General features: G+C 40.3%; 2 protein-coding genes across 10 annotated transcripts in view; both read right to left on the bottom strand.

Moving 5' to 3' along the window:
* Positions 1-503: 503 nt before the first annotated feature.
* sepsecs (Sep (O-phosphoserine) tRNA:Sec (selenocysteine) tRNA synthase) lies at positions 504-11,777 on the bottom strand. Of its 2 annotated transcripts, XM_069518505.1 has the most exons (12): positions 11,638-11,777; positions 10,436-10,551; positions 10,204-10,358; positions 9,369-9,487; positions 7,978-8,136; positions 7,517-7,670; positions 6,810-6,912; positions 6,344-6,473; positions 5,445-5,536; positions 3,504-3,597; positions 3,267-3,357; positions 504-1,323 (listed from the first exon to the last, which is right to left on the bottom strand). In XM_069518505.1, exons 2-12 carry the CDS (start codon positions 10,547-10,549, stop codon positions 1,077-1,079), a joined length of 1,458 nt encoding a protein of 485 aa, XP_069374606.1. In that variant the 5' UTR covers positions 10,550-10,551; positions 11,638-11,777; the 3' UTR covers positions 504-1,076. The 2 variants fall into 2 exon arrangements, with proteins under 2 accessions (XP_069374606.1, XP_069374607.1); XM_069518506.1 differs by lacking the exons at positions 3,267-3,357; positions 3,504-3,597.
* A 9,197-nt stretch (positions 11,778-20,974) lies between these two features.
* LOC109634907 (sodium/potassium/calcium exchanger 2) overlaps positions 20,975-27,836 on the bottom strand; it is a 48,501-nt gene continuing 41,639 nt past the window's right edge. For all 8 annotated transcript variants that reach the window (XM_069518705.1, XM_069518704.1, XM_069518708.1 and 5 more), the window contains 4 exons: positions 25,702-25,836; positions 25,533-25,622; positions 24,990-25,156; positions 20,975-24,412 (listed from right to left, as the gene is read on the bottom strand). In XM_069518705.1, coding sequence (XP_069374806.1) covers positions 24,163-24,412; positions 24,990-25,156; positions 25,533-25,622; positions 25,702-25,836 — 642 coding nt within the window. In that variant the 3' untranslated portion in view covers positions 20,975-24,162. The remainder of the gene's footprint in view (positions 24,413-24,989; positions 25,157-25,532; positions 25,623-25,701; positions 25,837-27,836) is intronic.

Genomic DNA, 27,836 nt, shown 5'->3' with positions numbered 1-27,836 from the left:
CTGATATAAGAGCAAACCATGGTCATGGCTGTTTTTTCCAACTTCTGTTCATTTTCAACATTAAATATTGCCTCTCATTTGAGGACTGACACAGGGTTGTCCATGCTTTGACTTTTTCTAGATTTCTGTGATGCAGATCACTAGTTCAAGAAAACATGGTCAAATAATCAACCTCTCTGAGTCTTAAATGGTCAATGTAACATACATTGCACAAGAGTGCACATATCCTACTCTAAATACAGGAGAGATCAATGTTTGCTGTACTTCATTGATTAGCTGCTACTTGCGATCAGTTACAGAGCCTGAAAATAAATGAGCTAATTCAATATACAGGGTTCAGATGGAGTTAATGTTTCAGCAGCACTTGCATCGCATTACAATACACAGAAGAAGAGTGCAACATACTATAGTTAAAGCTGTGTGGTTTTAAATGTCAGTGAGTGGAAACGCTAAACACATTCCCGAAACAGAAGGGTGGATAAAGTATGAAGTAAACAGAGGGGCACAGTTCAAAATAGTTTATCCAATAATAGACTCAATATACAGCACTGTGGAGACTTCATACATTAGAAGTCTATTCAAATTAATTGATCCATAATCAATTTTGGAGTTGCTTTGACACCTGCACAGTCTCGTCGCTGCTGTGCTCATATCTCTTACAGTGTCTCATGTACGCAGATCAAATAAGGTAGGAAGTTAGCGCAGGCACAAGACAATCAAACTAAGCAGAAATCCCTGAAGATGCTTTCAGACATGCACTGAACTCTGCCGACATTCTCCGGAGGGGCTGCACAAGAGAACACAAATGCTGATTGAGAGCCATGGAGATGATGTAAGATCACAGCAGTAGATCATCTGCAGAATTCACCGCGATTGAGTGATGAAGATGTTTCTAACACGCGACAGACAGTATCCAAAGATGTCAGAAGAGCCTGAATGCTAAGGAGATTCCTTAGCTGTTGTGAACACGTCTGAGAATGTCCTGCTGTGTAGTTCATGTGTGAAAGGCAGGACCCAATTATCCACCATGAAAATGGCTTTTGAGTACGTTTGGAAATGTTCTCGTTTTCGTTGTGTCATTCTCCTGGCGTGTCGTCGCAGTGGGATGGGGGCACCACGGAGCTGCTTATGGCCACATTGGACTCTTTCTTCAGAGACTTCAGGCACTTGTCGAGCCGTTTGATGCACAGCGTCACATCTTCCCGGGTGATGCCCACAGCAGAGGCAGCGTTGAGGTAGGGGCAGGGGTAGGCCTCTGAGTGCGACATGAAGCCGTGGAAAGTGTGGCCGCTTATGGTCTGCTCCTTGCCCAGCGGTATTACCCTAGAAACATGGATGAAAACAAGGATGATGTAGCAGAGTGATGATGATTTTAACATGGCTGGGTCAGTAAACAACTGGAACCAAAGACTTTATCACAACCCGACAAACAAATAAAACACAATAAAATAAACGAGATAAAACATAAGAAAAAAGGCTACAAAAAGAGTAATTTGTCTTTTCATGTCATTCTCAACTCCTGGCTGTGGCATGAGTCCAGCCAAAGAAATCAGTAAAACAGTAAATTAACAATGTCAAACAAGTTTCCAAGATCCTTGAAAGAAAAGTGGGAAGGAAAGAAGTAAAAGTTTCATTCCGCATTCCGCAGAATGAGAACATTTACTCCAAAACTTGCTAGTTTTTGAAAAAGAGCAGACATGAGGACCTGAGGCGGTGCTGCATTCCCAACGTACAGTAACTTTGAAGTTTTTCAGAGGTGGATTCAAAGAACAAAAAAATAAAAAAGTACACTTTTAAGCTGCAGTTCCAAATGTATCATATTCAAACTGACGCCTCTGAAATCTGGCAGCGTGTCACCAATGTCAGCACAGTTCAAACTCACTTTAATGTGAAATCAATTACTGGCCAGCTATTAGGACTGTGTGCATGAGAGAGGCTATAATGGTAGAGGGATGCATTGTAAGAAGATGTAGAGCTGTGTTAATCTATTTTGCTGGATAATAGACCAACTTAGAGCTGATGTGGAAAAAGCCAGCTCCCTCTGACGGTATTCACGATTCGCACGAGTGTATTTCACTGAAGAGTTATGATGAACTCCTTCAAATTGAATATCTATATTAATGTGTCATTGAAGCATGGATTCTGGAAGTCGATGCCTCTCATTTAGTATGCTACTGAGATACAAGGACAAAAGACTGAAATAGCTTGCGATGCTCTGACCTTGGAAAAATGCTAATTTGGAAGAGAGGATGAGAGTACGTTAGAAGCGTGGAGGCTGTTACTTTGCTGTTATAATAATGAAATTTAGCCATGATGTATTCAAATCTGAACATAAAACAGACGTGAGATTAAGAATAACAATAATAATAAAAATAACAAATAAATAATTTCTTCCTGATATTTATAATATTCAGAATTGTTGCCCTGTAAGTGTCTGTTGCCTCCGCCACCAAGTACAGTTTAAAGTTTCAGTGTGTAGAATTTAGTGACATCTAGTGGTGAAGTCGAATGTTGCAGCTGAATACCCCTCACCTCACCCTCCCCTTCCAAACATGAAAGAAAACCTGTTCAGCCTTCAGTCGTCATAAAAACTCAAAAAAGGTGTTTAGTCTGTCCAGTTTGGATGACTGTAAAGAAACATGGCGGCCTCCATAGAGAGGACCCACTCCAGATGTAAATATTGAGCATTTAGATATAAAGGGCTCGTTCTAGGGTCAAGAAAACAATTCGTAAAAATGTTGATGATCACACACTAGCGAAAACATCACTAGGATTATTTTATATACAATTTCTGCCAATAGATCCCTTTCACCTAAATCGTACACAGGGAACATATAAGTCGATATACTTTTTATTTAAAGACTCATGAGGTCACCGTGACCTTTAACCAGTTTATCTTTGAGTCCAAGAAACAACTAAACAAATAAAACTTGGTATTTACGCAGCCATTACTGACTGAGGAAGAAGGCAAAACAGGAGAATTGACAGTCCGGAGAACATGGCCGTCAATGCCGCAGAGTTTCTGCCTGTTGTGGAGACACAGCGTAACGGAAAAATTCAATCAATTAGGAGGCGGCCCCGATGAGATGGGCTGTCTAATCATCTTAAGTAGTTTCTGCTCCACCGTATTCCGTGGATCTATCTGCCCGATTGCCAATTTTTATTTGGCAACACTCATCTATCCCATGCACACAAAGCTCTGCACCCTTGTCTTCCCCTCCCATGTTTCCCATGATTGTAGCATTGCCCTTGACAAGTTTTCATACCTGGCCCCGGACACTTGCCGGGTGAACAACATGGAGCCCAGCTGAGTCACTGCCTTGTCGCTGTCGGCCTGGAGACCATCCAAAGACATGGCTGAAGGACAGACACGCCACATGCACACAATTATTCCACTGGTTTAAGAAATGTAGGGTCAGAAATATAGAACAAACTCCACAAAACAAACTTAAGTATGCTCAAACGGTACAGGCTTTGGTCTGTGGCCAGAACATTGAGCTTACCCAGTGAAATGGGGTTATGTGGTGTGTGAAGCAATCTCTCCCCGTGTGTAGAGGCCAGACTCTTCAGCTCCTGAGCCAGGAGCAAATAAATCTCCTGCAGGCCATGCAGAGACAGAGAAAACATAAAGCGACAGAACAAGAGCGAGCCAGGGCCACACAAAAGAACTATAAATAGCAGCACAATGCTTCTTTCCCACACTGCCACAGCCTTATTTTAGCAGCAGTAGCAGATGCCTTGGTTTTTTGCTAATCAAGCAGATCTAACCACAAGTCCGTGTCCCATCCTCGCCCTTTCTCTCCCTCTCCTGCCTGCCTGAGTGCATTTGCCCCTCCAAAGCTTCAGCACATCGTCATTTACCTCTCCATCTCAGGCCACAATCTTCGCTGACATCAAATGTCCACCTCTGGGATCAATTAGAGCTGCAGGAGAGGATAACGCATGCTTTTATCCGAAGATTTTAGCTTCCATGGGTTTTAAAATACGCTGACAAAGTGTGTTTGGCTCAGAGTATCAACAAAGTGTGTGTGTGTGTGTGTGTGTGTGTGTGTGTAAAAGGCTGAAAATGGATGATGGAGGTTTTCAACACAGATGCTATGAGAACGGGCACAAACAACACGTTGCAGTGTTTTTGTTGTTTGTTCCCCAGTGAAGTACCGCACATCAACGGTTTGGCTCATCTGCAACAACGGGTGTGTGTCTGCATGTGTGCTGACTCATGCTTTCCTAATTTAAAACCATTGGGAAGAGAAATATTTTCTCTGTCATGAATTCAAACAAAAACAGCCTTTCAATGATGTCAAGTGTCTCCAAGTGTCCCTTGTTCTCTACTAACAAGGGACGACTTTATGGCCAGGGGTGCTCGTGGTGGTGAGTGTGTGCTTGGCTACGACTCTGCAGACAATAAGTGTGTGTGTCTGTGTGTGTGTGTGTAATGACTAAAAAAACAACAACAACATCTGCTGGTTCTTTTCAACATCTACACATTTTCTAAAATGGTTACTTGAAGCTGTAAATTAATTTCGAAATGTTTTAATAATTTAAAGCTTTCTGATCCTGAGAGGGATGTGGGAAATCACTCCCCACACTATGGAGAACAGGTCCGGTGCATTAATTATGTATCATGTGGATCGAGAGGGATCGATAAGCCTTGATGGCATCGGGTCATGTGAGAGGTTGGAGGAATTTCCTCGATATATATTTCTGCTACGGGGTCAATTTCTACGCTAATGGCAAATAGCAAATATTGGAAGAGTGTCATATTTAGATATGAGCACTTCAGGTAACATCTAATAGTCATTTTAGGAAAATAAATCCCTTTCCCCTGCTTCTGAAACAAGAGTCTCTTATTTCTGAGTCCCCACCGAGGTCTGTGCATCAACATATACAGATATAGTCCAGAAAGGTTTAACAGTACATTTTCAGTCCAGCAGTTTGGAAGTGGGAGAATGGTGCAGTGCCTCCTGTTTAAAGAGGGGAATTGCTGCATTGTGAGCAACTCTGCTTTAAAGCAGGGAGCCACCAGGGGATGTTTTCTGAAACTTTCTGGATCAATTTTATCTCGCTAAAGCAGACCCTTCCCTCGACAAAGCTTGCTGCTTGTTTGAGCTGGAAGTCTTACTCCTCGGGCAGATTGCAGGTGAAGCAAAGCTCCATGCACACGCGTACGCACGCACACACACACACGCACACACACAGATTCATAACATGTGATCCACTGCAATTCAATACGACTTATGTAAGCTGTTCTTCAGGAGAAAGATGTTGACACAGCACACAGAGACAGATATTCAGAAAAACTCTGATGCACAGTTGACATTGCGGCAGAGTTTTCATGTCAATCTACAGAACACTGCTCCACTCCTACCATCTGAGGGCATCCAGATCCCACACACAAGTCGAACTATATTTGGCCTGATTAAGTGATGCGTGCATGCTCTCACCTTTCTTTCTGACAGAAGTTTCTTGTAGCCGCTGGCTCCCAGAGTCAGTAAGGTGATGAGGACGTCAAGGGAGGGCGAGGCTGATGCTCGACCTGGACACAGATGGACAAGAAGCCACATTGTGAGGCACAACAGACAGATATTCTGTTGTTGACAACAACAAAAATAAAGAATATGGCAAACTTTATCTTTAAAAAGTGCAGTGTGCACATTCTAAACCTGCTTCTTTGGAATGGGCAGTTTGCTTGGCCTGTGGTGATGCTGGTTGCAGCTTTCTTTGTGAAACTGTTACAGTGACCTGGAGAAATTGAGGCACCGCAAGTAAAGATGCAATCTGCAGAACCCTGAAGCCTCCCACCGCTGCTGCACAAAGAGCTGATCGAACTGGAGAATCAGGTGTCGTGAATGCCTCCGTCTGCAAGATCAACGACGTCACTTGCGCTGATGACTCCCAGACGCCGCTGCTACAGAGCGCTGGTCGCCTGTTTATTTAAAATGTATTAATATAGTATATATCGTGGGTCCAAATCCAATTTAACATTGCACTTCCTTGGGCCTGTAACAGTATTCGTAGGAGTATTCTGTAGAAAGAGATATCTATGTTCCTGAAGATAAAAAGTATAAATCCTTCTCGTGCAATTGAACGTCTACTCTAAAAAGCCTGCAAGCTATTGGAGACTGTTAACTTAGCCGATTGAAAATAAACAGCAATGACAATCTTCACAAAGAAATAAATAATGATCCATTACTAATAATTGATATATCATGACTTTATCATATTTTACTGGTTCAAAACATACAATTCTGTCATGAGGGGGAAAACAAAAGATGTGCATTTCATATATTGAAAAAACACAACAGGAAACAAGGGATATACACATTAATCCACAGCCATTTACCTGGGTACATCTGACTTATCTCCTGTACAAAGGATTCATCGAAACCTGCGATTATGGCACCACCTACTGGTACCATAAAGTTCTTGTCCAAGCTCTGTACAAAGGCATCGATTCTTCCAACACGAGCCCCCTGATGAAAGACAAGCCATGAAACATTTCACTAACCAGTGAGCAAAGAACATATGATGACATGGTGAGACTATCACATGTGTTCAGAGGGACACTTGAGGAGTTTGCAGGAGAATAGTCAGTAGTTGTAAGAATGGGGGTGACAAACATAACAATAAGTGCTACTTAAATAAGAATAATGTGTTCTTGTTTAATGCATTTTCATTATGTCCCTGTAGGTCTTTTATCGAAGGACAAATGACAGAGACATGTAGACAATATTCCACTTTAAACTGCTCTACAAGCACTACTTCAACAACACAAATGAGAGATGCACTGGGGATAAGGTGGTACCTACCTGTTGTATAAGGTGCATGCATTTGGATGACTGTACGCCATACGCATTGTTAACTATGTGGGGGATGTTGTATTTGGCACATATAGTGGCCAGCTCCTCCAGCCTGCAACACAACACAACACAGACATGATCAGCTGACATAGTCTTTACTTGAATAGAAATGGCAACTGTGAACTATAAAATTTTTATTTAGTCTCCAAATTAGCTAAAGCAAAACAGTACTCAGGTGGGAACATTTCAACTCCACATTCACAACCGTGGTTCCCTGAGCACAGGACTAAGATGAGTGAATTTATTTCATATATTTGTCTTTACTGTGTTTTTATCATTGCTCACAGTTATTTGTGTCTTGAAAAGATTGTGTAACTGGCAACACAACTCCAGTTGTAGAAAATCCATGAACCAAATGCGCACAACTAGGACTGTTCACAAACCAACAGCACTTTGGTCAAATTAAATACTGAAGAAAAAACTATCATCATGGTGCCAGCTGTTCTTCAAACTGTCAAACAAACATTGAGAAATATGTACTGAAGCAGATGTGGTACAGATTAAGCTCATGAGTCAGTGAAACTCACCAAGTTCTCCTCTAGTCATCAATATTGTACCCAGATATTAAGTCATAGGAGCACCTTGTGTTGCTTGATGTTGATTCCATCTTTGTTTTTCCCCATGGGAGTAAGAGTATAAATGAGAGCTTGTATCACCTGTCGGGGACTCGCGGGGCGAAGCAGGACGTTGTCGAATGGACACACAAGATGTTGTCGGCGCCAAGCTCCTCGATCTTCCGTTCAACTGTTTCCAAGTCGGTACGCAACTCGTCGCCTTCAAGAATGTTCTCCACCACAACCGGTTCAAAACCTGAGGGAACAGTCACATATGAGCAGGAGGCAGCGAAAAGCACTGACTGAGTGTTTCTGTGAGGAAGGAGCAATCATCTGAGGAGCACAGGACAAATTGAACAATGCTGATAGAGAAATGTGCGATTACATAATTCATTCTATCCAGCAAAGACACTTTACAAGGCTCCATGTGAGTAGCAAACATTATGAATGAAATTCTCCAGCACTGCTGAGGCTCTATCTGCTGCCATGTATCAATCAACACTGTAGTGTGTGAACAGGACGTACGGGTGGAATGACACTGGCCATTAAAGTCGTGTTATCACCTGCTGTGATCATGGCTTTGAAGCAGGACTTCTGGTCGATGCGAGGCCAAATGATGTAGCGAGCCTTGGGCCTCCGATGACGAAGGGTCAGGAAGCACAGCGTCAAGCTCATACCTGTTGCCATGGGGACGACAAAGCAGCTTGCCACACTGCGCACACCTGTTACCAAGAAACACATTGCTTACTGTTGTCTTCCACACTAGTACCAACAGTCAGCTTGTGAAATCATCAGTATTGTGCCTTCTCTGAAAAAAATAACAATGATTATATCAAGGACATGTTTTATGCTAATTCTATTTTACAGCATGGAGATGTGATGTTTGATTGAAGTAGGCATTTAGGAGGCCAAGAGGGTCCCAACTGTTGTGTCTCGATTCAGGGGCTGCATCCTTTGGAGGACTCGGCAGTCCGCGAAGGCCGAACCGAAATGAGTCTATAGTGATTTTCAGGATCAGCGTCACCAGCCTGTCCTGCTCTTACTGTTGTTGCTTAGCAACAGAGCAGAAGTTGGACAGGACGAGGAAGTTTTAATGGGCTTTGTTTGTTTTTTTTTAACACGTACGTTGATAGCTGTTTGGCCATTAGCTCTTTAAAAAGGGTTTGTCACCAAATGAATCCTGGGATAGGTTGGGCTGGGAAGGATCCACCTTTTGGAGCCTTTGTTTCTCAAGGATGGACGGACACGTTTGTCGGCCGCATTCGGAGGAACCTTTAAAACAGGACGGCCTAGTTGCACCACTGTGACGCAATCTGTCTTCGAATGTAGCCTCCAAAGGATGCAGCCCCTAATTGAAGACACAGCTTATGACTGATGCTGTTGAGTTGCATTGTGGGATAAGTAGGATCCTGTAATTTTGATCCTTGATTTTTGTCTTTTTTGAACCCCTCAAATTTCTGCAACTAGAATATTGAAAATGCTGCTATGACCTTTTAAGATTTATTTGTCCCTCTCTTAATGAAAACATTTGATCTTCGACATTTCATTGGTTAAAAAGTCATAATATAATGAGAGAAATAAAAAGATGTATATATATATATATATATATGCAGCCGCAATGTAACTACACCTATGATTTGTCAACTACTTTTCAACAACAACAGCACCCCCCGCTGCATATCTGCTGTAGATACATTGCCACTGCCACTGCTGTATTACTGCAGCGTGCTGACACCACAGCCGAACAACTTGTCTACAACGAAGCACAAGAGGTGTTTGTAGTTGACTACTCGTGTAGTGTAAACCCCTACAGGTTTACACTAGACAGGCTGATCCGACACACCCCCTCTAAAATGAAACCTAGCCCATATTAAAAACTTATTCTCATAACATTCTGACTTTATTCTCAAAATCTCAGTTTTCACTCCTTGTTTGACCGATCAGATATACACACCTGCAAGCTTTAAGATGTCCAACACAACTGAGTTGGTCAGCTTGTTCAGCAGACTGGATCCTGCAGCTTTGGGCTGAATAGCGGCGATGTCCCCCGACCGACCGATGCCATGGATCAACCTACATGAAACAGTTGAATGTCACAAAAGGACCCGTTAAACAACTTCCTAAACTTGTGTGCAAATCTGAATACAAACTTCTGAACATATGTCTGTAACATGTTGAATACAACCCGATCAATACATTGGTATCAACACTGTGTTTATATCAGATATCGTATTATATCGTATTTTTGCCGTGCACAAACACACACATTTTGCTGTCAAGGTCAGGAAGAGCTCTTCCCTCTTCCACATTGACCAAAACCATATAAGGAGTTATTATTGCGTTAAAACTAAGGATGATACACTGTGCATGACGTGCAAGAGGAAATAAAAACATAACTGGAGTTATGAAGAGATGGAGACACGAGGTTTAAGGTAAAGATGGTACCACATCGCCAAAGGAGGGACCAAGCAAGGAGCGGCTAGTGCTCATTGGTTATTTCAAGTGCCAAGAGGCCAGGACTGAGCCTGTGCACCAACAAGGGAGAGCTGAGGCTAAACCATGGCTATTCCCCGCCCTTATTGACCAATCACATTAATTCTCATGTGACAAAAAACTGTGTGATGCCAAATGTTCGGAGCAACTTGGGTGACTTACAGCCAGGTTGTGTGAGGATGCCCATAGCTATGTAGCACCTTTTCATTGTTTGGTAATAAATGTTCATTGATTGTACACGGATTGACTCTTCTCATATCTCGGGAAAAATGAGCGCGGCAATATCAAACTTGAACCTGTAATGTCGTCTCGCCACGAGGCTGGAAGCCACCCGGCCTTCCCTCTCCCCCACTCCACAGTTGCCGAGGAAGTTGTTGCTGTCCATCACAGCCAGCTCGTTCAGGAAGAGCTCTATGGTGCTTTCGCTCCATCCCTCCTCCGGACACTTGCCCTGCAACATGCACAACGTGAAATCACAACGTGTTTGTTGTGACCGTGAGGAAACCTGACATCAGCTGTTGGCTTTACCTGCTCCAGCAAGTGTCTGATGAGCTGCTCGTGGCCGCGACGTGCCTGAGACCCCTGTCGAACATAGGAGGCCGACACGATCTTCTCACTCAGGGTGAAGTTTTCGCTGTTCATCTCTGCCAAACACACACAGAGCGTCATGTTAACATTAGCTGACGACTGACTAATAATTTAAGACACATTTTCTAACGGCAAGTTCAGTGAACTTCAATGTCACCAGATCTGAATCCAGTAAAATACATTTGGGATGTGGTAGAGTAAGAGACTGGAAGCATGATCGTGCAGTTAACAAATCTGCAGTGATTATGTGATGCAGTCATGTCAACAAGGATCAGAGTCCAGGGCACAAAGACCTGACGCTGTTTTGAGAGCAAAAATGGGTGTAGGGTGTAAAGGTGTGCTCTATAATAATTCAGTTTTTTTATGTAGTTATTCCCGTACACTTCATGTTGTCAGAATAATGTGTAGTCATTTACATTTGCCCACATCATGAGTAGTTTCTCTCTGTTTTGTGTATGTTATTAAAAACCTGACACCAAATATCACTGAATAAATACACAAATCCTGCACTACTTCAGTTAGACAGACCTCATGATGTATCGATCATCTCAGAATCGCTGCACGGTGATGTGATTGTTGTTGTGGGTTGTGTATCGTCTTGTATCATTAGTTACCGCTACTAGTGAAGACTCAGTGTCTCATTCAGTGTGTTAAATTCAGTGGTGAAGTTTTATCTTGCAGCTGAATACCCCTCACATCACCCCTTCCTTCCTTCCTTCCTTCCAAACATGAAAGCAGCCTTCAATTGTCATAAAAACTCAAAAGCTACTGTCTACTGTGAAAAACATGGCAGCCTCTGTAGAGAGGACCCACTCCAGATGTAAATATAAAGTACTGAAATCTAAAGGGCCCATTCTAGGGTGAAGAAAAGAACATTTCATACTATTTAGGTGAAACACACTGTGCCTTAAGTATTTGCATTACCCTGCACATAAAAACAGCTTGTTCTTACATGTGTATAAACTCATACATGATGTTGCATGTTTCGGATTGTGTGTATGAAGCGGCAGACAACAGAGGTCAGAGGTCACAGCAGTGTCAGTGTCAGTCTCGTGTTGTTCACTGTGGGAAGAGGCCGCTAGCAGCGATGCTAAGCTAACCTCTCCACGCAGACAGTTTCAGTTCACGTTCGCGTTTCTTACCTTCCACCTTCCGCGCCTCGTGTTTCAGTGTGGGAGCGGAGCGACAGCCGGCAGCGGCGGAGACAGCCCGGAAGTAGCAGCCGCTGCGTCACGCTTGTCACATGACCACGCAGCAGGTCATGTGACAGTGTGTGTGTTCATCGAGCCGGTCGATTTCAAATTCTAAACCCCGGTGAACTTTTTTATTTTATTGCAAAGTTGAAACGTACAAACCCCAATAACAAATAATACCAACTAACAAGGCACATTATGCACAATTGATATTGCATAAAAATAATAATAATAAAAAAATGAATGAATAAATAAAATAGAAATGAAACTATAAAACTCATAGTTATTAGTTCTCTTTTAGTTCCACCAGAGGTCCTCATATATCTTTAAGTCTTCATGAGCTCTGAGAACAGACTTGAGATGTTTGCCCTCCGTTAGAGATGCTGGTCCATCAGGTTCTTCTGGGTGTCATTATTTCCCTCCATTAAGATATGTGGATGACAAATGTTTCCAGGAGTATCAGGTTGTTCATGGTCAGGTCACTATGCCCCTCAAGTTAATAACAAACAATATGTTTTCCCTTGAGAGCGGAGCAGGGGTTTTGTGTTTTAGTTCACAGTTTTATAAGTTTTCTCCGAATTTTACAGAGTTCACGCAATTGAAAAAAATGATGATCAGTCGTTTTAATTCACTGAATACCTTTACACCATTCTATGTAAAGCTGCATTCAAACAAATTATATTGTTGGATGGATATTAAATCATCATCCACTAAAACTTAGAAATGAACAGTTGAAGAGATTGAAATTGAAAGACTCACTTATGAATTGAGGAACACAGAAGAGGGATTTGAAGAAGTAAATGGGCCCCAGAAACAGATAAAGTGGAGTAGAAAATAATGAAGGGATTAAAAGAAGAGCAGCAGGAGGACAGCACCCCCCCCCCCCCCCCCCCCTTAATTTTTATTTATTAATTTTTGTTTTGTATATTTAAAACCACTTGCGTTTTCAATTTTGTGAGTCGATTTGTAGGAAAGCACTAAAATATAAAGCTACACCTGACACCTTCAGTCTGAATAATTGTAATACAATACCTGCAATAAAGTGACACAAGATTAAAAAGGACGTGCCTTGTTATATACAATATATATGAATGTGGACTTTTGATCTTTTTTAATAAATTGAAATTCAAACAATGTCACATGTCATAGTTTTATTGCTGAAAACTAATGGACTGCCTAACAAATTTAATTTATATATATATATTTATTTATTTTTTTAACTTAAGTTTTTATTAAACTTTAAACTCTAAGGCATGGTACATGGCAAATTAAACATTATATTTTGGTACTTAGTCTATACTGAATAAGCCTCTCTATTTTACCTGATCTATTTTTTTTTTCTTCTGCCCACGTCATTATTTGCCTGATTTGTTGTTGTTGCAAAACATTGTGTAACATTGTTAAGAAAAGTGCTGTGAAAGTAAAGTTTATTTTGGAAGTACTTTGGAAGAAGAACAGAGGTCTACAAATGAATCACTTTAGTGGTTGTTTTGAAACAGTTTTTATGAATAAATTGATGTTAAAATGTATTTACACACATTTACTTAGAAATACTCTCGTTAATGTTACAGTATTAAAGTCTTTGGGAATTATTTCACAAAACAGATCTTTCATTTTAGGTCTTGAATCACATTTATTAATTGCAAGGCTACATTCCATACATGGTTAACAGTATTCAGACCAACAAGAACGCACCTAAAGAAGTTAAGGTAAGTCAGCAAAGTAAATGCTCTATGTTACATGAACAAGGTTTAAAGTACTTAAGTGAAAGTCAGACAAACACCAAAATACTTACCTTGAATTATGCAGAATATCTGCTTTCAGAGTTAGAAAAGTTTGTTTTTGTGTTAAATAAAAAAAACTGTAACTCCAGATAACAGATGGATGTTAAAAGTAAAAAGTAAAATTTTCTCTGACATGCAGTGGAGTATAAAGTGGCAAAAAGTGGAAATACAGTGCCTCAAATTTTCAACATGCGAAAAAATATGATGTGCAGTCTTCAGACTCTTAAAATGTTAATTTTGTGATGTTTTGTTATCATTAAGCAAAAAAAATAATTGGTGTGTATGCAGTGAAATAAGGTTGCATTAGGAAATAAAACTGAAGTTAATAAGAAGATTGTAAATAACAGAACTGCATCAGGAATAAAAAGGTAACACACACAAAACAAAACCTATAGCAACATATGTTGTTACATTATACAGTTTTCATGATGAACATGATAACAGTAATATATCTTTATGATATCCTTCCTAGGAAATTCAATAAAAGAGATTAATTCAGTAATCACTCTTATTGTCACCCTGTGGACTGTAGCTCACTGTTTCTAATTCAGGCATCAACTAAACTTAAACTGTTTTCACGCCCTGTCCCTGCACTGTTTAAGTTTATATTGACAAAATATGAGATAATATATAAGATTAAATGATATGAAGTGGAAACAAGCACAGTTAGGCCTGTGTTCTATTAAACACTTGAGAAATGTGTCCTTTTTTGCAGCAAAGGGGAGAGAAAGATGACAATTTGATGGCATAGCAGGGATCTCAACTCATCAGCTATGCCAACATCTTGCCTTCCTTCCTAAACCCAAGTTCAAATACTGTTTAGTTGGTTTTCATGACCCACTGAGGCAGAGAACCTTCATCCAGGAGGAGAACATCAGCACATGGCTCTTCATGCTGAAATCACGTGGAGAGGAAGCCATAATTCAGCTGCTCTGAGTTAGTTCAGCATCATCACATTTTTAAATAGTACATGATATTAAAGGATGGGTAGTTGTCTGATAAACCCACCATCAATGGCTGCAGTTTACAAAAGCGCCAAAACACACACACAATAAATGTAGTGAGTGTTTACTGCCTTCACCCTGTAGCTTTATCCACCACGTTACCTGTTGAGGTGTGTGACACATCCAGCTCTCTCCCTCTCTCACGTTCTGTCCTGGATCCGTGCGTCCTGGATCTGTGCGCCTCGGACCCGTGCGTCCTGGCGTCTGGCGTTAGCACAAATGAAAGCAGGCTGACCGAGTGTGGAAGGAGATAAGTTTCCCCTTCCACCGCCCACGTCTGCTCAGCCGGTGTCACACATTACACATGCAGGAGGTGTGTCCTGGGGTTGGCTGGGCAGCAGCTGTGCCACGGCTTCCTGCACCTTTGGGCGCTGACGAGGAATATTGACCCAATTTCAACAGGACGAGGAAGAGGCACATCCCTAAATCCTACGTAAGAAAAGAACAGAAGTCATGAATGATTGTTTAGAAATTGTATTTAATTTTTTTTTAAATTACAGAATAAAATCATTATTTAAAAATGACCTTTCTCCATTTATTATCATTGTATATGCATGCAAATAACAATGTGACATTTTACATATTATATACCTATATTGTTATATTATGCACAAACATGTTAAAAATAAATATGAAACCATATATTTTCTAATTAAATAATTGTTACATAATTGTAAACTTATTTGATAATAATTGATTATAAATTGTATATATTGTATATAGTATAATTTTATACATTTAATATAATTATATATACAATTAAACATATATATATGAAAATAGTATATAAATATTATAAGAATTAAATTATAAATAAAGGAATTGTCTATTTAAGTATTACTGAGTCCATGAAATCAACAATTTTCTTGATTTTTTTTATGTTTTTATTGCTTCAAATACCGAAATACAACTTTTGTCAGAACTAAAAGAGTGTTGTTCATAAAAACATGTAAAATGTAAAGTCCCAGTGTATCAGGAATATGACTTGCTGATCCACACACAGAATAAACCATGACTACAGGATCTGGTCCATTAATGAATCACACAGAATGATTCAAGTAGTTGTCTAGACCAGAAAGTGCTGGGCTGCGGAAACATCCCTGAATGAGAGGATTCTTTATGAACCTTAACCACGACCAGCTCCACCAGGATGCTACTCTCTGCCCGGTATAGATACCATTGCTGAATTACAGCTGCTGCACTGATTCATGATGGTGAAGAGTCACCGGCCCAAAGAAACACGTGTCCTTCCACCACAGTAAGCAACTACTCAGTCAGAAGTTTTGAGGTACTTCAGCTGTTCTTGAATATTTTACTTTATACTTTTATTTCACCACATTTCAGGGAGAAATATTAGACTTTCCACTCCACTTACTACGTACATTTTTACTGGGCAGCTACTTTTCAAATGTAGATTTAAATGCTACTCACATGTGTAATGATGGCATATGTAATAATATATCACTCATAATGGTGTTTTTGAATACTTTTACTTTACTTTTGCTGCTAAAACTTCTGTATCAAAGGTCTTATAGTGTTTCTACATTGTTGTGTGGGTACTTTAACTTGCAGGACCTGAATGCAACAGGTTGCCCTCACACTATCCACCTTTATTTGTCCTTCTATTTTTAAACATAAACTAAACATAGTCTGTTCTGCATTACTGGTGGTTTTTGTGGTTCCTTTCAGTTTTTAAGGAAACGTTCACCGATCAGACTGTTCCCAGTCGACCCACATGACAAACTTGCTCATGAGTAGACGCCCAAAGTATAAATCTACGATGATGAACAAGGCATTTTTTATTTTTTTGCTCTTAAAACAATTTGACAATCCCAAACTTGATTTAGGCACATTCGACATGGATGACTCACTTCCTAAGGTGTCGACACAGGCCACACCTGTGAACTCCCTCAGAGCAAATACACTGAGGTAAAAAGACAATTATGGCACCTGACAGGGTTAGCAGTTCCATTACGTAGAGTAAGCATTTGTTTATCATGGTAACCGCTTAGTAAACAGAAAACAAGAGGGTATAATCAATGTGACGGAGTCTAGCCCAGTCTTCATTCAAACAGGTAGGCCCACATAGGTGAAGACACTCCTTTCTAAGAAGATGTAACTCGAAAGCAACGTGGACGAAGATGGAAAGTGCGGTTACAAGACATATTCATGACAGGACAGTAATAACAAAAATACCAAATCTTTCAAGGTTATTGAATTTGTTCACCAGAAAATAAAAGGCTCCTCTTGGGAGTTGTGTGATATAATACATGTATAATACTTACATGACTAAAAAACGATAGAGTGAAAAGAAAGAAAAGAAAGTGACTAAACATTTTGTGGTAAGCGCTCAGCAGTTTTTGTGTAATCTTGCTAACTAACAAGCAAACACACGGCCAGAGACGAAAATATAACCCTGGCAGAAGTTTTGAAGTTACCATGAAACTTGATGACAAGCACCAGATCATACGTGATCAATACCTCTTTGAATGTTTTTAACTTGAGTTTAAAAATGCTTATCCAGGTTTGTTTTTGTGCATGAGAGTCACCGACTGACCTGATGTTACTTTTTGATCTTTAAAGCGTTTCAAGTCTGATGCCACACCAGGAGTCTGGGACAAAAGTTTGTCTTTACTGACCTTTTAGAAGCTATTACTTCTGTGAAGGAGCAATAAGGATATCGGGTGATACAATATTGTCCAACAGGAATACAAGTATATAAATATAAAGTTATATAAAGTTTGCTATATTTAACAAGGGTGTGTTTTATAGCTTGAGAATTTTGTATTTGTTAAAAGTTACAAACTGATTTAACACTGAATAACTTATTTGTATTAAAACAACTGTTCAGAAAAGTTGAGACCAATTGCTGTTATTCCTCAGTTTCTGACCTTTTAGTAATGTAAAAGATCCTAATGACATATCACTGCTAGTCAACGATTATTGTACTGATTTCCTCTCTCAGAAGCTTTCCAGGCTGAATCACACAGCCACATGTGCAGCACTCACAGTCCACATCCACACTGACCCTGCTGTGAGTCATTGTATGGTCTCAGGTCCACTGAGACCCTCACCACCTCCCTCCACCCTCCCAAAAAACAACCAAACAAGGCAGTTTTGCTGATGACTCACCTACGTCTGAGATATTTTGAAACTGTTTTCTCACTCTGCAGCCTGAGACGAGCCCTTCCTATAACCCCACACACTCGCAAAAGGGCCGAGTTAGTGTGCAGGAGTTTTTTGGGGCCTCCTCTGAGATGTTTTTTGCTGAATCAAACTTGAGCACACACCCTGTGACAGCGAGCAGATGAAGTCACCGGGCAAAGTCTGGACGATAGTAAAGCTGACTGGCTGAGAGAGAGACACCCTCAGTGCTCTGGACCATGTGGAGTTTATTAAGTGTTGGCGCATGAGTTATAAAAAGTGTTGTAAAAAGCGAGCTGGTGGAGGGAAAATCCCCCCGGACATTGACGACACTGACTCACAAATTAAAAAATTATCTTGATGAATCAGTACAAATAAAGCCTCCAGACTATTAGAGTTGATTCAACTTCACATGTGTCCATTCACAATATACTATGATTATCAGTGTTTACATTTAGGCTGCGTACTGTTATGACAAATATCAACTTACGAAACCAACTTCCCCCAACCCTAACATGGGGGTAAAAGTGGTGCAAACCATTCATAGTGAAACTAGCTCTCAAAACTGAAAACTACCAATTGAGATCTGCATGAAAATATAAGCAATTGTAAATATCCTGATAAGACCCCGACGAGGAAACATGCGTCTTTCACAAAGGATATTTAAACTTGACAAAGAATTGAATAATCAAATTTGGCCCAAGAGTCAAGACCCATTAGTCCCTTTAAATTAAATCAAGCTGCACCCAATTGCACACACTCATCAATATCTGTTCACCTTAATGTACCAGATTCACCAAGATCCTTGAATTATTCCCAGGGAAATTAATGGAAATGTCCCAAAAGAATTCTCTCAATCTATTTCACAATGTAGAATAAAAAGAATCCTGGATCTGCCTTCTGATCAGCAAAATGTTCCTGGTTCTTCCCTAACACTCAAATCCTTACACTGAGTTTCATGAAAATCCTAAAAAATTTGACAATGTTAAACAAAGTATAAACGCCAATGTTAAAAGAATAAATGTAAAGAAGATGATTTATAAAAGTTTGAAAAAACATAGAGTAAGGATTAAAAAAAAGAGAGAAATATTTCACAAAATCAAACAGCATAGTTTGCAGCTGTTCATTGGAAACCTTATCTAATAGAAATAAAATAAAATAATACTGTTATTTAATCAGAAAACATTTTTCATGAATTGTCATGGCAAGTTTGACCAATTAAATGTTTTTTTATTCCATCCAATTTTTGAAAGTAATTTTACTATCTAATTCACTTAAATGGAGTTGCTAATGTCTACATGATAATTTTCCTATTCAGTAAATAGGTTGTTTTATATTTTATGTCTCTGGATTTAAAGTGTATTTTAACTGTCAAGCTTGTTCACTGATGTTACTTCTAGATGCTAATTTTATTTCATTATCACATCTCATTTTTATTCTCAATTTAACCCTTTTTAAATGCGTCTTCTTTCTGATGCTTAAGCTGCATTTACAATTTGTCCTGATGCCTTTCATAGTTTATGTAAAGCACTTTGAATTTATTTGTTGTTGAAATCGGTCTTAACTGTAAAGTGAAAATGGTTATTTGGCATCATAACTCAAATCATTTGTTGAAACTAAAACTTTAAAATATATTTAAATGAACTAAATTACTTACTTCCATTTCCAGAGAGAAAGAAATGATGAATGATGGAAAAAAGGATTTCATTAGTAATCACGCCGGTCAATAGAAAGAGTTAGTTAGTATTCACCCACTCAAACTGGAGGTGTGCGAAATAACAACCCACTGCTGTTTGCACCAGAATTAGTTTCCCGTAAAAAGGAAACAAAGGACCTGGAAGAGTGACACACACTTCTGAGGAAAGCTCAGAGATGGTGTTGTGGATAATTTGAAGGGTCTGTAAAGTCTTGAAATAGCTGATGTGGAAAAATGTGTGAACATCTGTAGGGGGGGCTAACATAAGTTGGAATACTTAGACTTAACAATCAAAGTTGGTCTAAGCTTATCTTGTGCAGTGTCATGCTTGTCTTGTCATGTTTTGAAATCCAACCCTGTGAGATCCCACCCACACGCTGCTGCCCCTCGTTTTCTGATACATACGTTTTAACAGTGGCCTAATGGGATTGATTAGTTTTAATATCACGCCATTTTGGTTTTGGGGTGCTTCCATCCATGTCGGGCCCCCAGTACCTGTGCCTCCCCCCCCCAAGCCACCTCTTCAGTGTTGGTGCACAGCCTGATGTATCCTGACTCAAGGTCGGATCACGCAAAGAGCACATTTCTGGTATCAGCTCTACCTTGGAAAACCCTGTCTGTTATCTCACATCAAAAACTATACAGTGAAAACAGGGAAGGATGACAGATGTCTGACTCACGTTGCTAAATATTTCTCGTTAATTTCCAGGAAATATAGTGTGTCAAGTTAAACTATGAGACAACAGTTCTTAGGAAATGAAAAAAAAACTTGTGGGTGGTTTGTCAGAACAGCACCACTGCCTTTTCTAAAGTTAATCCCTAGAGGGCGCCCTACTCCACAGCAACTCATCCTCGTACACACCGGAACTACAGGACGGAGACAAAAAGCAAATCATTGCCCTTGTAAGGAAACAACATGGAGGATGTTTCACTTCTACTCTACAGAGCTGATTGCTTCTTCATATCATCACTGAGGCCACCTGCTTTGAAAATGATGTGTTTTCATTGCAGCTGAGTTTGCTATTTTTGTGTGGAAGTGATCATAAATGGAAGTGCAGTGAGTCTTTCTTACAGAAAATTCAAAGAGGACAAAAAGGAAAGAGATGACTGAAGACTTGGCCAAGTTTGCATCCTGCTGCACATCATTGCACGGCTCGGAAGTATCGACACAGATTCGAGCATTTAAAAGATTCTCTGAATCCTCCAAAATGAGTTTGTGTGTGAATGTGCAGGGATGTGTGCTGGAGAGGTTTATATTTGTGTGTCACTGGATTAATATGTGATACGATTAAATAATGCACACATGTAACAGAGCACATTAAACTCACAAGAGAACAATTTTACGAAAGAACAAGATTGATGCAGCACAGGTGGAAATATCCTGACTTTTATCTTGTAGCATTAAGTCAATGTTCTTTTTCCCATAATGCAAAGCAATTTTTGACTCCATTTTCCCCAAATGGTTTATAAAAGGAACATTTTCCGCAGATGTAACGACATTTGAGTGTTTATTGATATATCTTTCAATTGCTCGAATACAATGAAACATGAGACAAATCATTTTACAATATAGTTGTTATGTGATAGATTTACAAAATAACTACAAATTTATGTGTAAATGCACAAGTAATGATGGTAATATAAGACCAGCAGACACGTTGTTGCATATTTCAATTATCATCTTTATTTGATATATTATATACTTTGTGTTTTTACATAAAGAGACATATTTCTTTTACACATATAGATTATATCGGTTAATTTGTATCTGTATATATGTACACCTTAAATAAATCTTACATTAACACCAAGAAAATAAAACATTTACAGTGCAAGAATGTTCACCAGTGGCCAACTCTCACGGTCGCTTACCCTGGAAACCACAATCAATGCCACGCTCACGTGCTAAACCGGTTTTAGCTTTTTATCCTTTTTTTAATTCTCACCATTCATGCTCTCACACAGAAAACTTCATGGAAACTTTAGAGAAAGAAAGAAAGTGTTGTCGTGAAAGGAGGTTTTAGGAAGTGCACAGATACAGAATGCATATGTGACCATAGTGGTAGAAGGTCAACCATACTTGAACAAATGACCTTTTCACTTGTATCAGCAGTAGTTGTGAAAATGATATTCACTTTCTTGCCAAAGGTGAGAAGAAAAGACTGATGCCACTGTCATGTCTGCATGCTTGCAAATAATTAGCTTTCTATAGCAGGAAACAGTGAAAGAGCTAGTTTGTTTCCTCCTGTTCCCAGTTCTTCAGCTAAGCTAAGCAGCTAACTTCTTATTTATTATAGACAATAGAGTGCTAATGTCTTTACGATGGAGTATTAGAAAACCTATACTAAGTATAACTTAACAATATTAAATTCCTCATTTCAACGATTTTACGAAGTTATTCTTGTAAAATTATGACTTCTTGCATCATAATATTACAACTTTCTTTTTTTTTTTTAAGTGGCCCTACTTCTCCAGCCTGATTCTAAATAGAGGTGAGATGAGACCATGTTAAGAGGAGCGTGTGGGCACTCTGATTTATTGGCGAATGGGCACAGGAGAATTTCTCATCCTGGAGGCCTTCAGTTGAATCCTGTTGGCGGAAGATGTTTGAGGAAATCTACAAAAATGAGAGCACACAGCGAATAAGGGTTTAAACATATGAGTTTGCTTTGTGCAGGGATTGTCATTTTGTTTTTCCTGTGTTTTTGCAAACTGTAGAAAATTATCAGCATCACTACTGAATCCGAGGTGGGTACGAGGTATTTTACACCCTCCTTTCTCACCAGAAACTGAATGGGCACATTGACAGTTTTATGTTAATCGGATGTCGAGAAGTCTAAAAATAAAGAGCTCACGTGTTGTGTTTTGCTCACAATAAACAAAAATTGAATAAATCAAAGTCAATTAAATACATGTTGGTTTATATTTACAAAGTAAAATCAATGTGTTCTTGGTGTTCATCTCTGAATGGATGCATAAAAGTGAACATACATGGTTGGATAAGCTCAGCTGTACAGTCGGTGGGTAACCAGCCCAAATTCCTCGCATGCATTTGTTCCTCACGCACACTCTGAGAATCTATTTACTAGTATTTTACAGTTACAGATACAGTATTCCTACGAAGCTGCTGTACAGTGGCTGTGTTGAGGTAAAGCGGGTGTTTCTGGCCGTGGAGCTAACGGGAACAGGGTTGTAGGTCCGATTTAGGAGAAAAGGTCGGGGGGGGGGGGGGTCGTGGTGGACCACGTCATACACATGGGTGAGGGGGTGCAATTCTCAGCGGTGACACGCACGGTATATTGCTGTTAAATCTGTGTTCTCCACATTCTATGCAGCTTAACGAGAGGTTGTGATTATGGTTTGTATATTTTTTTTTTTGTGCAGGTAGTTGCAGCATCGAAGGAATGGTCGTTGTGTGATGACTCCAAACGCACACATGCACACGAAAGCACCTTTGATCAGAGAAAGAAATTGCACAAGTTCGATAGATATCGTTGACCATACATGTTGACATTTTCTACACAGAGACTGAGCACTGGTTTGCGTTAGGAAGTTGTGAAACATGTCGGATAAAGGTTTGGTGTACGACTTCTCAAATGTTGATTGGTTGCCTGTGTTTTTTTATTTTTTTATTTAACATGCAGTTGACTCCTTGAAACTACGACCCCAGGAGCTTGAGTTGAGCCCAGTTCTATCGTGAACAAAGCGCTAGACATTTACTAATCTAAACCAACCATGACGCTTAAACACTGTTCTTTTCAAATATGTTATTTTTGACATCAACTTCATTATGGAGCTTTAATGAGCCTGAATTACTCATTGCTCTTTTTTATTCAAAGATATCGAAAGCTAGTGTATATTTTGAGAGGCTAAATGTCAGTTTTCTCACTGTTATCAGTCGGTGTTTGTGAAGCATGAAAACGTCTGTACAATCAGAATGTGTGTGTCCAGGGGAGAGAAAAAAACAGAGGAGCAGATTGTCAAGAGGACTCTACACCGTCTAATACTGCTACAGTACAACTACTGCTACTTTTATATATTTCATGAAAATGAATCCAAAAAATGAAAAGGAATTCTCCGAAGAAACATTCAGCGGTGAAAAACAACATCTGGCGGGGAGAAGGGGAAAGCTTAAACCTGTCACTCAGACAGAGCACAGATTCATTTAAGGAAAAAAAAAAGAAATAAAGAAGAATTTTGTCTGTCAAGCAAGAGTCTTTCTTCCCTCAGGTGCGGAGCCCACAGGAGAATCTTGTTGCTGAATACCGTCAGACAGGAAACACAAAGTTTTCATCCACGCAGTCCGTCATTCCCCCAAACTCCTCTTCAGACAGCATCTTAGTCTGTTGAACTAGTTCAAATATGCTCACGATTTCAGCTCAATCACTGCATTTACAATTAAGAGTTTTATTCAGTGGCTCTTTAGTTGTTTTTTACCCCCAAAGTTCACAGGAGGTCGTTCAGGCCTTCTAGTGACACTAATGGCATGCATAATGTTTCTATATTTGGCTGATACACCCATAATCCCCCTCACTTGCCAATTTAATAATTATAATAAATAAAAGTCCACTCAAGTTCGGCCTACGCTTAATCAGCCAAGCCAAAGTCTTGTGCCCTTTTTGGTTTAACTGCTCCCCGCCACCACCTGCCTCCTGATAATATCAGTCCTTCTCTGTTTTTTCTCTATATTCTTATTTTAATCTCTCATCCAGTTCTTCTTTTATTCAAGGGTTAAAGGATCATAAAGGTCAGGTGAGAGTGATGGCAGACAATAAAGATGGCTGTAGTGGTGGTGGTGGTGGTAGTGGTGGCGGCGTGGGAGAGGAAGTCGGTCCCCGGCCGTCCTTCAGACAGACACTGGACAGGAAATGACCTTGTCCTCCAGCATGACGCTGAGCACCAGGAAGACGAAATACAGCATGAACATGATGAAGCCGAGCAGCTTGCTCATGCGCCACTTGCACGCGGCAATGGAGATGATGACGAAGAGAAGCATGAGGAAGAGGAGCACGATGGCACAGAAGAGGCCGTTGGAGCTGACTTGCACCGGTTGCAGGCCGTTGAAGAAGGACCAGAGGAGCCAGGGGAACGGCAGTCTGCAAATACACACACACACGTTGATCTTTAGAGTAACTCTGGGACATGAATGTGTTTTTTTTATTCAAAAGCATGATCTTTCACTTTGAAAGCAGGACTTTCACAATTTAATTTTTTTAACACTCATTCAAAACCCTGCACTCGCACACTGCCTGTGCTTAGATTTCCGGCACTCCAGCTTCGGCTAATCTCTCAGGCACTGAGGCAGCAGGAAAATCTAAGCACAAGCGGGTATATTTGAGTTCGATCACAGGTTTTGCAGTGAGAGCGTTACAAAATAGATGAAAGGTATAATATAGTATAATATTTAAGCACTATATAGCAAGATCATGTGCAATTATACATTTACCTATCTAACTAAACAATGTATCCATGTTCCCAGGATTCATAATATTACAAAAATAGTTTTTAAGTTGTTGAATTACAAACATTTTGCATGTATACGTGATTTGTTATCAGAATAGACCTGAGCACCGGTTGCCAGGTAAAAAAGGATCTCATTTACTTTCATGTATAACCTCGAGACAAGAAATCCAAAAACATGGCCTTAAAAATAGTAAGTACACAGACTCGTACCCGACGGTAATGTCGAAGATGTTGGAGCCGACAGAGCTGGAGACAGCCATATCACCCAGCCCCTTGCGTGCCACAATAACACTGGTGATGAGGTCAGGGATGGAGGTTCCAGCTGCTAATATAGTCAGGCCCATAATCTCTTCTGTAATCCCAATGGTCTCTCCAACCTGTAAAAAAAGGAAAAGAAAACAAGGCAACTAAGCTTTGGGGTAAATAAAATCTAATCTTGTATTGCAGCTATTTTCAATTTCCTTGTGCTCGGGAGCTGATGGAGGTGACAAAACTCTGGGCTCCGACAACCCATCTGTTTTGAATAGGGCCGTTGTTATTATTTATTAGTGGGTGGATTATAGAATGTGCTTCCATTTTAAATGTCAAAGATAGGAAATTGAGAAAAAAGACAGCTGCATCTTTTTTGACTTGGATTATGTTTAAATGAGAAAACTATTTTTGCTGTTGGACTGCTGCCATGACCGCACGGCATCTAGTCGTTTTGACAGTGCCGTGTCCTTAGTGGTACACAGGCATTCGAGAGCTTTGTACCTGGTGAGCCCACCACACCATTAGGTACGAGAAGCCTGCGATCCAGCAGATGGCACCCACAAAGGTGATGGGGAAGAACTTCTTTGACGTCTGAAAGACAAGAAGAAAATGAGTTATCCAGTTTTTTGGTGCGGAGAATTTAATTTGTCTTAGTCACACACACACGCACCGGTTTCCTGACATCAGGCAGCGTAAGCCACAGGGGGAGGACGATGGGTATGATTAAGAGGTAGGTGAAGCGCTTGCGGTTGGATTCGGGCCAGGACAGACTCAGAGGCTGGTCCTCTTCCTCCTCATCCTCTGCCTGAGACGAGATACCAAAGACAGAGAAAAAAAAAGATATAATACACCTCAGTTTATTTCCGTCCATAATGTTCACATCATTTTATTTTACCATATGGGAATAATAGGCAAAAATAAGGCTTTGAGTTTGAGTCAACTTTTTTGGGATCCACCTCCCGATAGCAGCGATCCAGTGAGTCAGGCAGTACTGCGGCGACACAAGCACTTCAAAAAACAGAACAGGGGCCTGCAGAAATTGATGGCAGGACCTCGATGTGCACATGCGTTTGCTGTGCAGGGACTCTGAGACAGAGGAGTCTGATGACTGTGATTTGGGAGATTGCACTGAGCCTGAAGGGCTCTGGCTCTCCAGGCACCGGGGGCTCATCACTGCCGACTACTGATGTCGGCTGCAGCGGCAGACCCCCGGGGTCTGATTGGACCTGCCACTGGAATGCCAAGTGAGCCAAGGACCTGTCACTTGTCTGCGGATCAGCATCAAGTAAGCTGCCACTGTCTGACGATGAGGCTTAGTAAAGCACTGAAGGGTGGGAAAGACACCTGAATTATCTTTTCATTGACCTGTTTGGCTTTTGTGCCGACTTATGCGAAAGCAAACTTCTCATTTAAACCTTCTGGTACTTGTGAACTTTAATGGTACAACAACAAGGCCCTCTGAGATTGGAAAGATGACTGGGGTCCCTATGAATCCAATTATACAGGATGCTAGGAGCCGTGGGGACCTGTGGAGAACAGGTCCACACATGTAGATCCAAGCAGAACAGACTGATGAACTAGAATTTTTCTCTTGTCCTTTTGTAGGTGAGCAAAGAGGGAAAAAAACTGAATGGTGTAAAAGACATAAAGGGGATAGAAAATAACAGAAGCTGCTCAGTTAATAATCATTTTCTCAAGAAAATAATTTAAGTCTTAGTGTGTGCCCAGAGAGTGAAGCAGAAAAAGATCACTGAAGATGGCTTCTGCACAATTCTTGAATCATATGGAGCTTATCCTACTATGACAGCTACTGCTGTCGAGTATTGCCTGGTAACCTTGGTAATCAGAGCTTTCAAACAAAAGGCCGCGCTTGCATTACTTATGCTCAGCCTCCTCATTTCTCCTCCTCTCAATATCCAGATGGCTGCATTGTTTTCTGTTAAACGGCCTAAAACCAGAAACCTGAGGCTCGGTGAAGATCAATTCTGAACCTAATCTGTTGCTTTTCAATGATGTCATGGTACGAGAGGCTTTCATTATTGTTATGATGCACTGACCGCAGATATTAACAGCAACACAAGCTTCTTCTTAGGTACAAACAGGAAAAGCTGCATTTATATACTGCATTGCAACTTTTTTGTGGATGTGTCGACTGCATGTAAGTGAATCCAGGTGTTTCTGGCTAATATAGCACACGGTGATTCTTACATTTATGATTTTTTTTATTGCTTTCAATGCTGAAGTACCCCATAGAGCTGGTGCTCCCTACTCTGACTTGGTTACCAAATGCCAGCCCCTTGGGGGCCTTTCCTGCCCTGCGGTGCCTCAGTTGGCAACACAGCCACTCCGACCTTAAAGGGACTGACTTTTACCAGGCACCGCAGTGCTGCGAGGGTAGGTGTGACATTTGCTAATTTTCTTTGCCTATCCTAAAGGGAAGCATTTGCGCCGGCAACTGGTGTGAGGCAAGAAAACAAAAAAAAGGGGACAAATGGCTAAAAAAGTCGTTAAAGGTAGGGTATTTGTTGAAATCCTCTTCATGTTCCAATAGCCATCAATAAATAGAGTTGTCTGAAAAAAACTGAAAAAAGTTATTTTCAGACAATTTCATACATAGCTTTTTTTTTACCATTTCCAACCCTAGCTTTAAACATAAAACATTTGTTAATCCAACTTTTCATATGACAGCACAGAAGTCTTTTAATAGTTTGTCTATGTCTCTGATCACAGTGTCCCATTTTTCACATGACGGTTTCATCTGTTTGGAGCATGTACTGCAGGAACAGCTCCCTTGGTGAGAATATC

The sequence above is a fragment of the Paralichthys olivaceus genome, chromosome 22, assembly GCF_024713975.1.
Source record: "Paralichthys olivaceus isolate ysfri-2021 chromosome 22, ASM2471397v2, whole genome shotgun sequence".
NCBI lineage: Eukaryota > Metazoa > Chordata > Actinopteri > Pleuronectiformes > Paralichthyidae > Paralichthys > Paralichthys olivaceus.
The sequence above is the reverse complement of the archived record's forward strand: the minus strand, read 5'-3'. Positions and strand labels throughout refer to the sequence as shown.

Bases quoted from the DNA above. Each gene is read 5' to 3' on its own strand.
- sepsecs (XM_069518505.1), bottom strand. From the start codon at position 10,549: ATGAACAGCGAAAACTTCACCCTGAGTGAGAAGATCGTGTCGGCCTCC. The intron at 10,359-10,435 runs GTAAAGCCAACA...TGCATGTTGCAG, and splicing joins TCAGACACTTGCTGGAGCAG to GGCAAGTGTCCGGAGGAGGG. The intron at 6,474-6,809 runs GTAGGTACCACC...GTCTTTCATCAG, and splicing joins GCATGCACCTTATACAACAG to GGGGCTCGTGTTGGAAGAAT.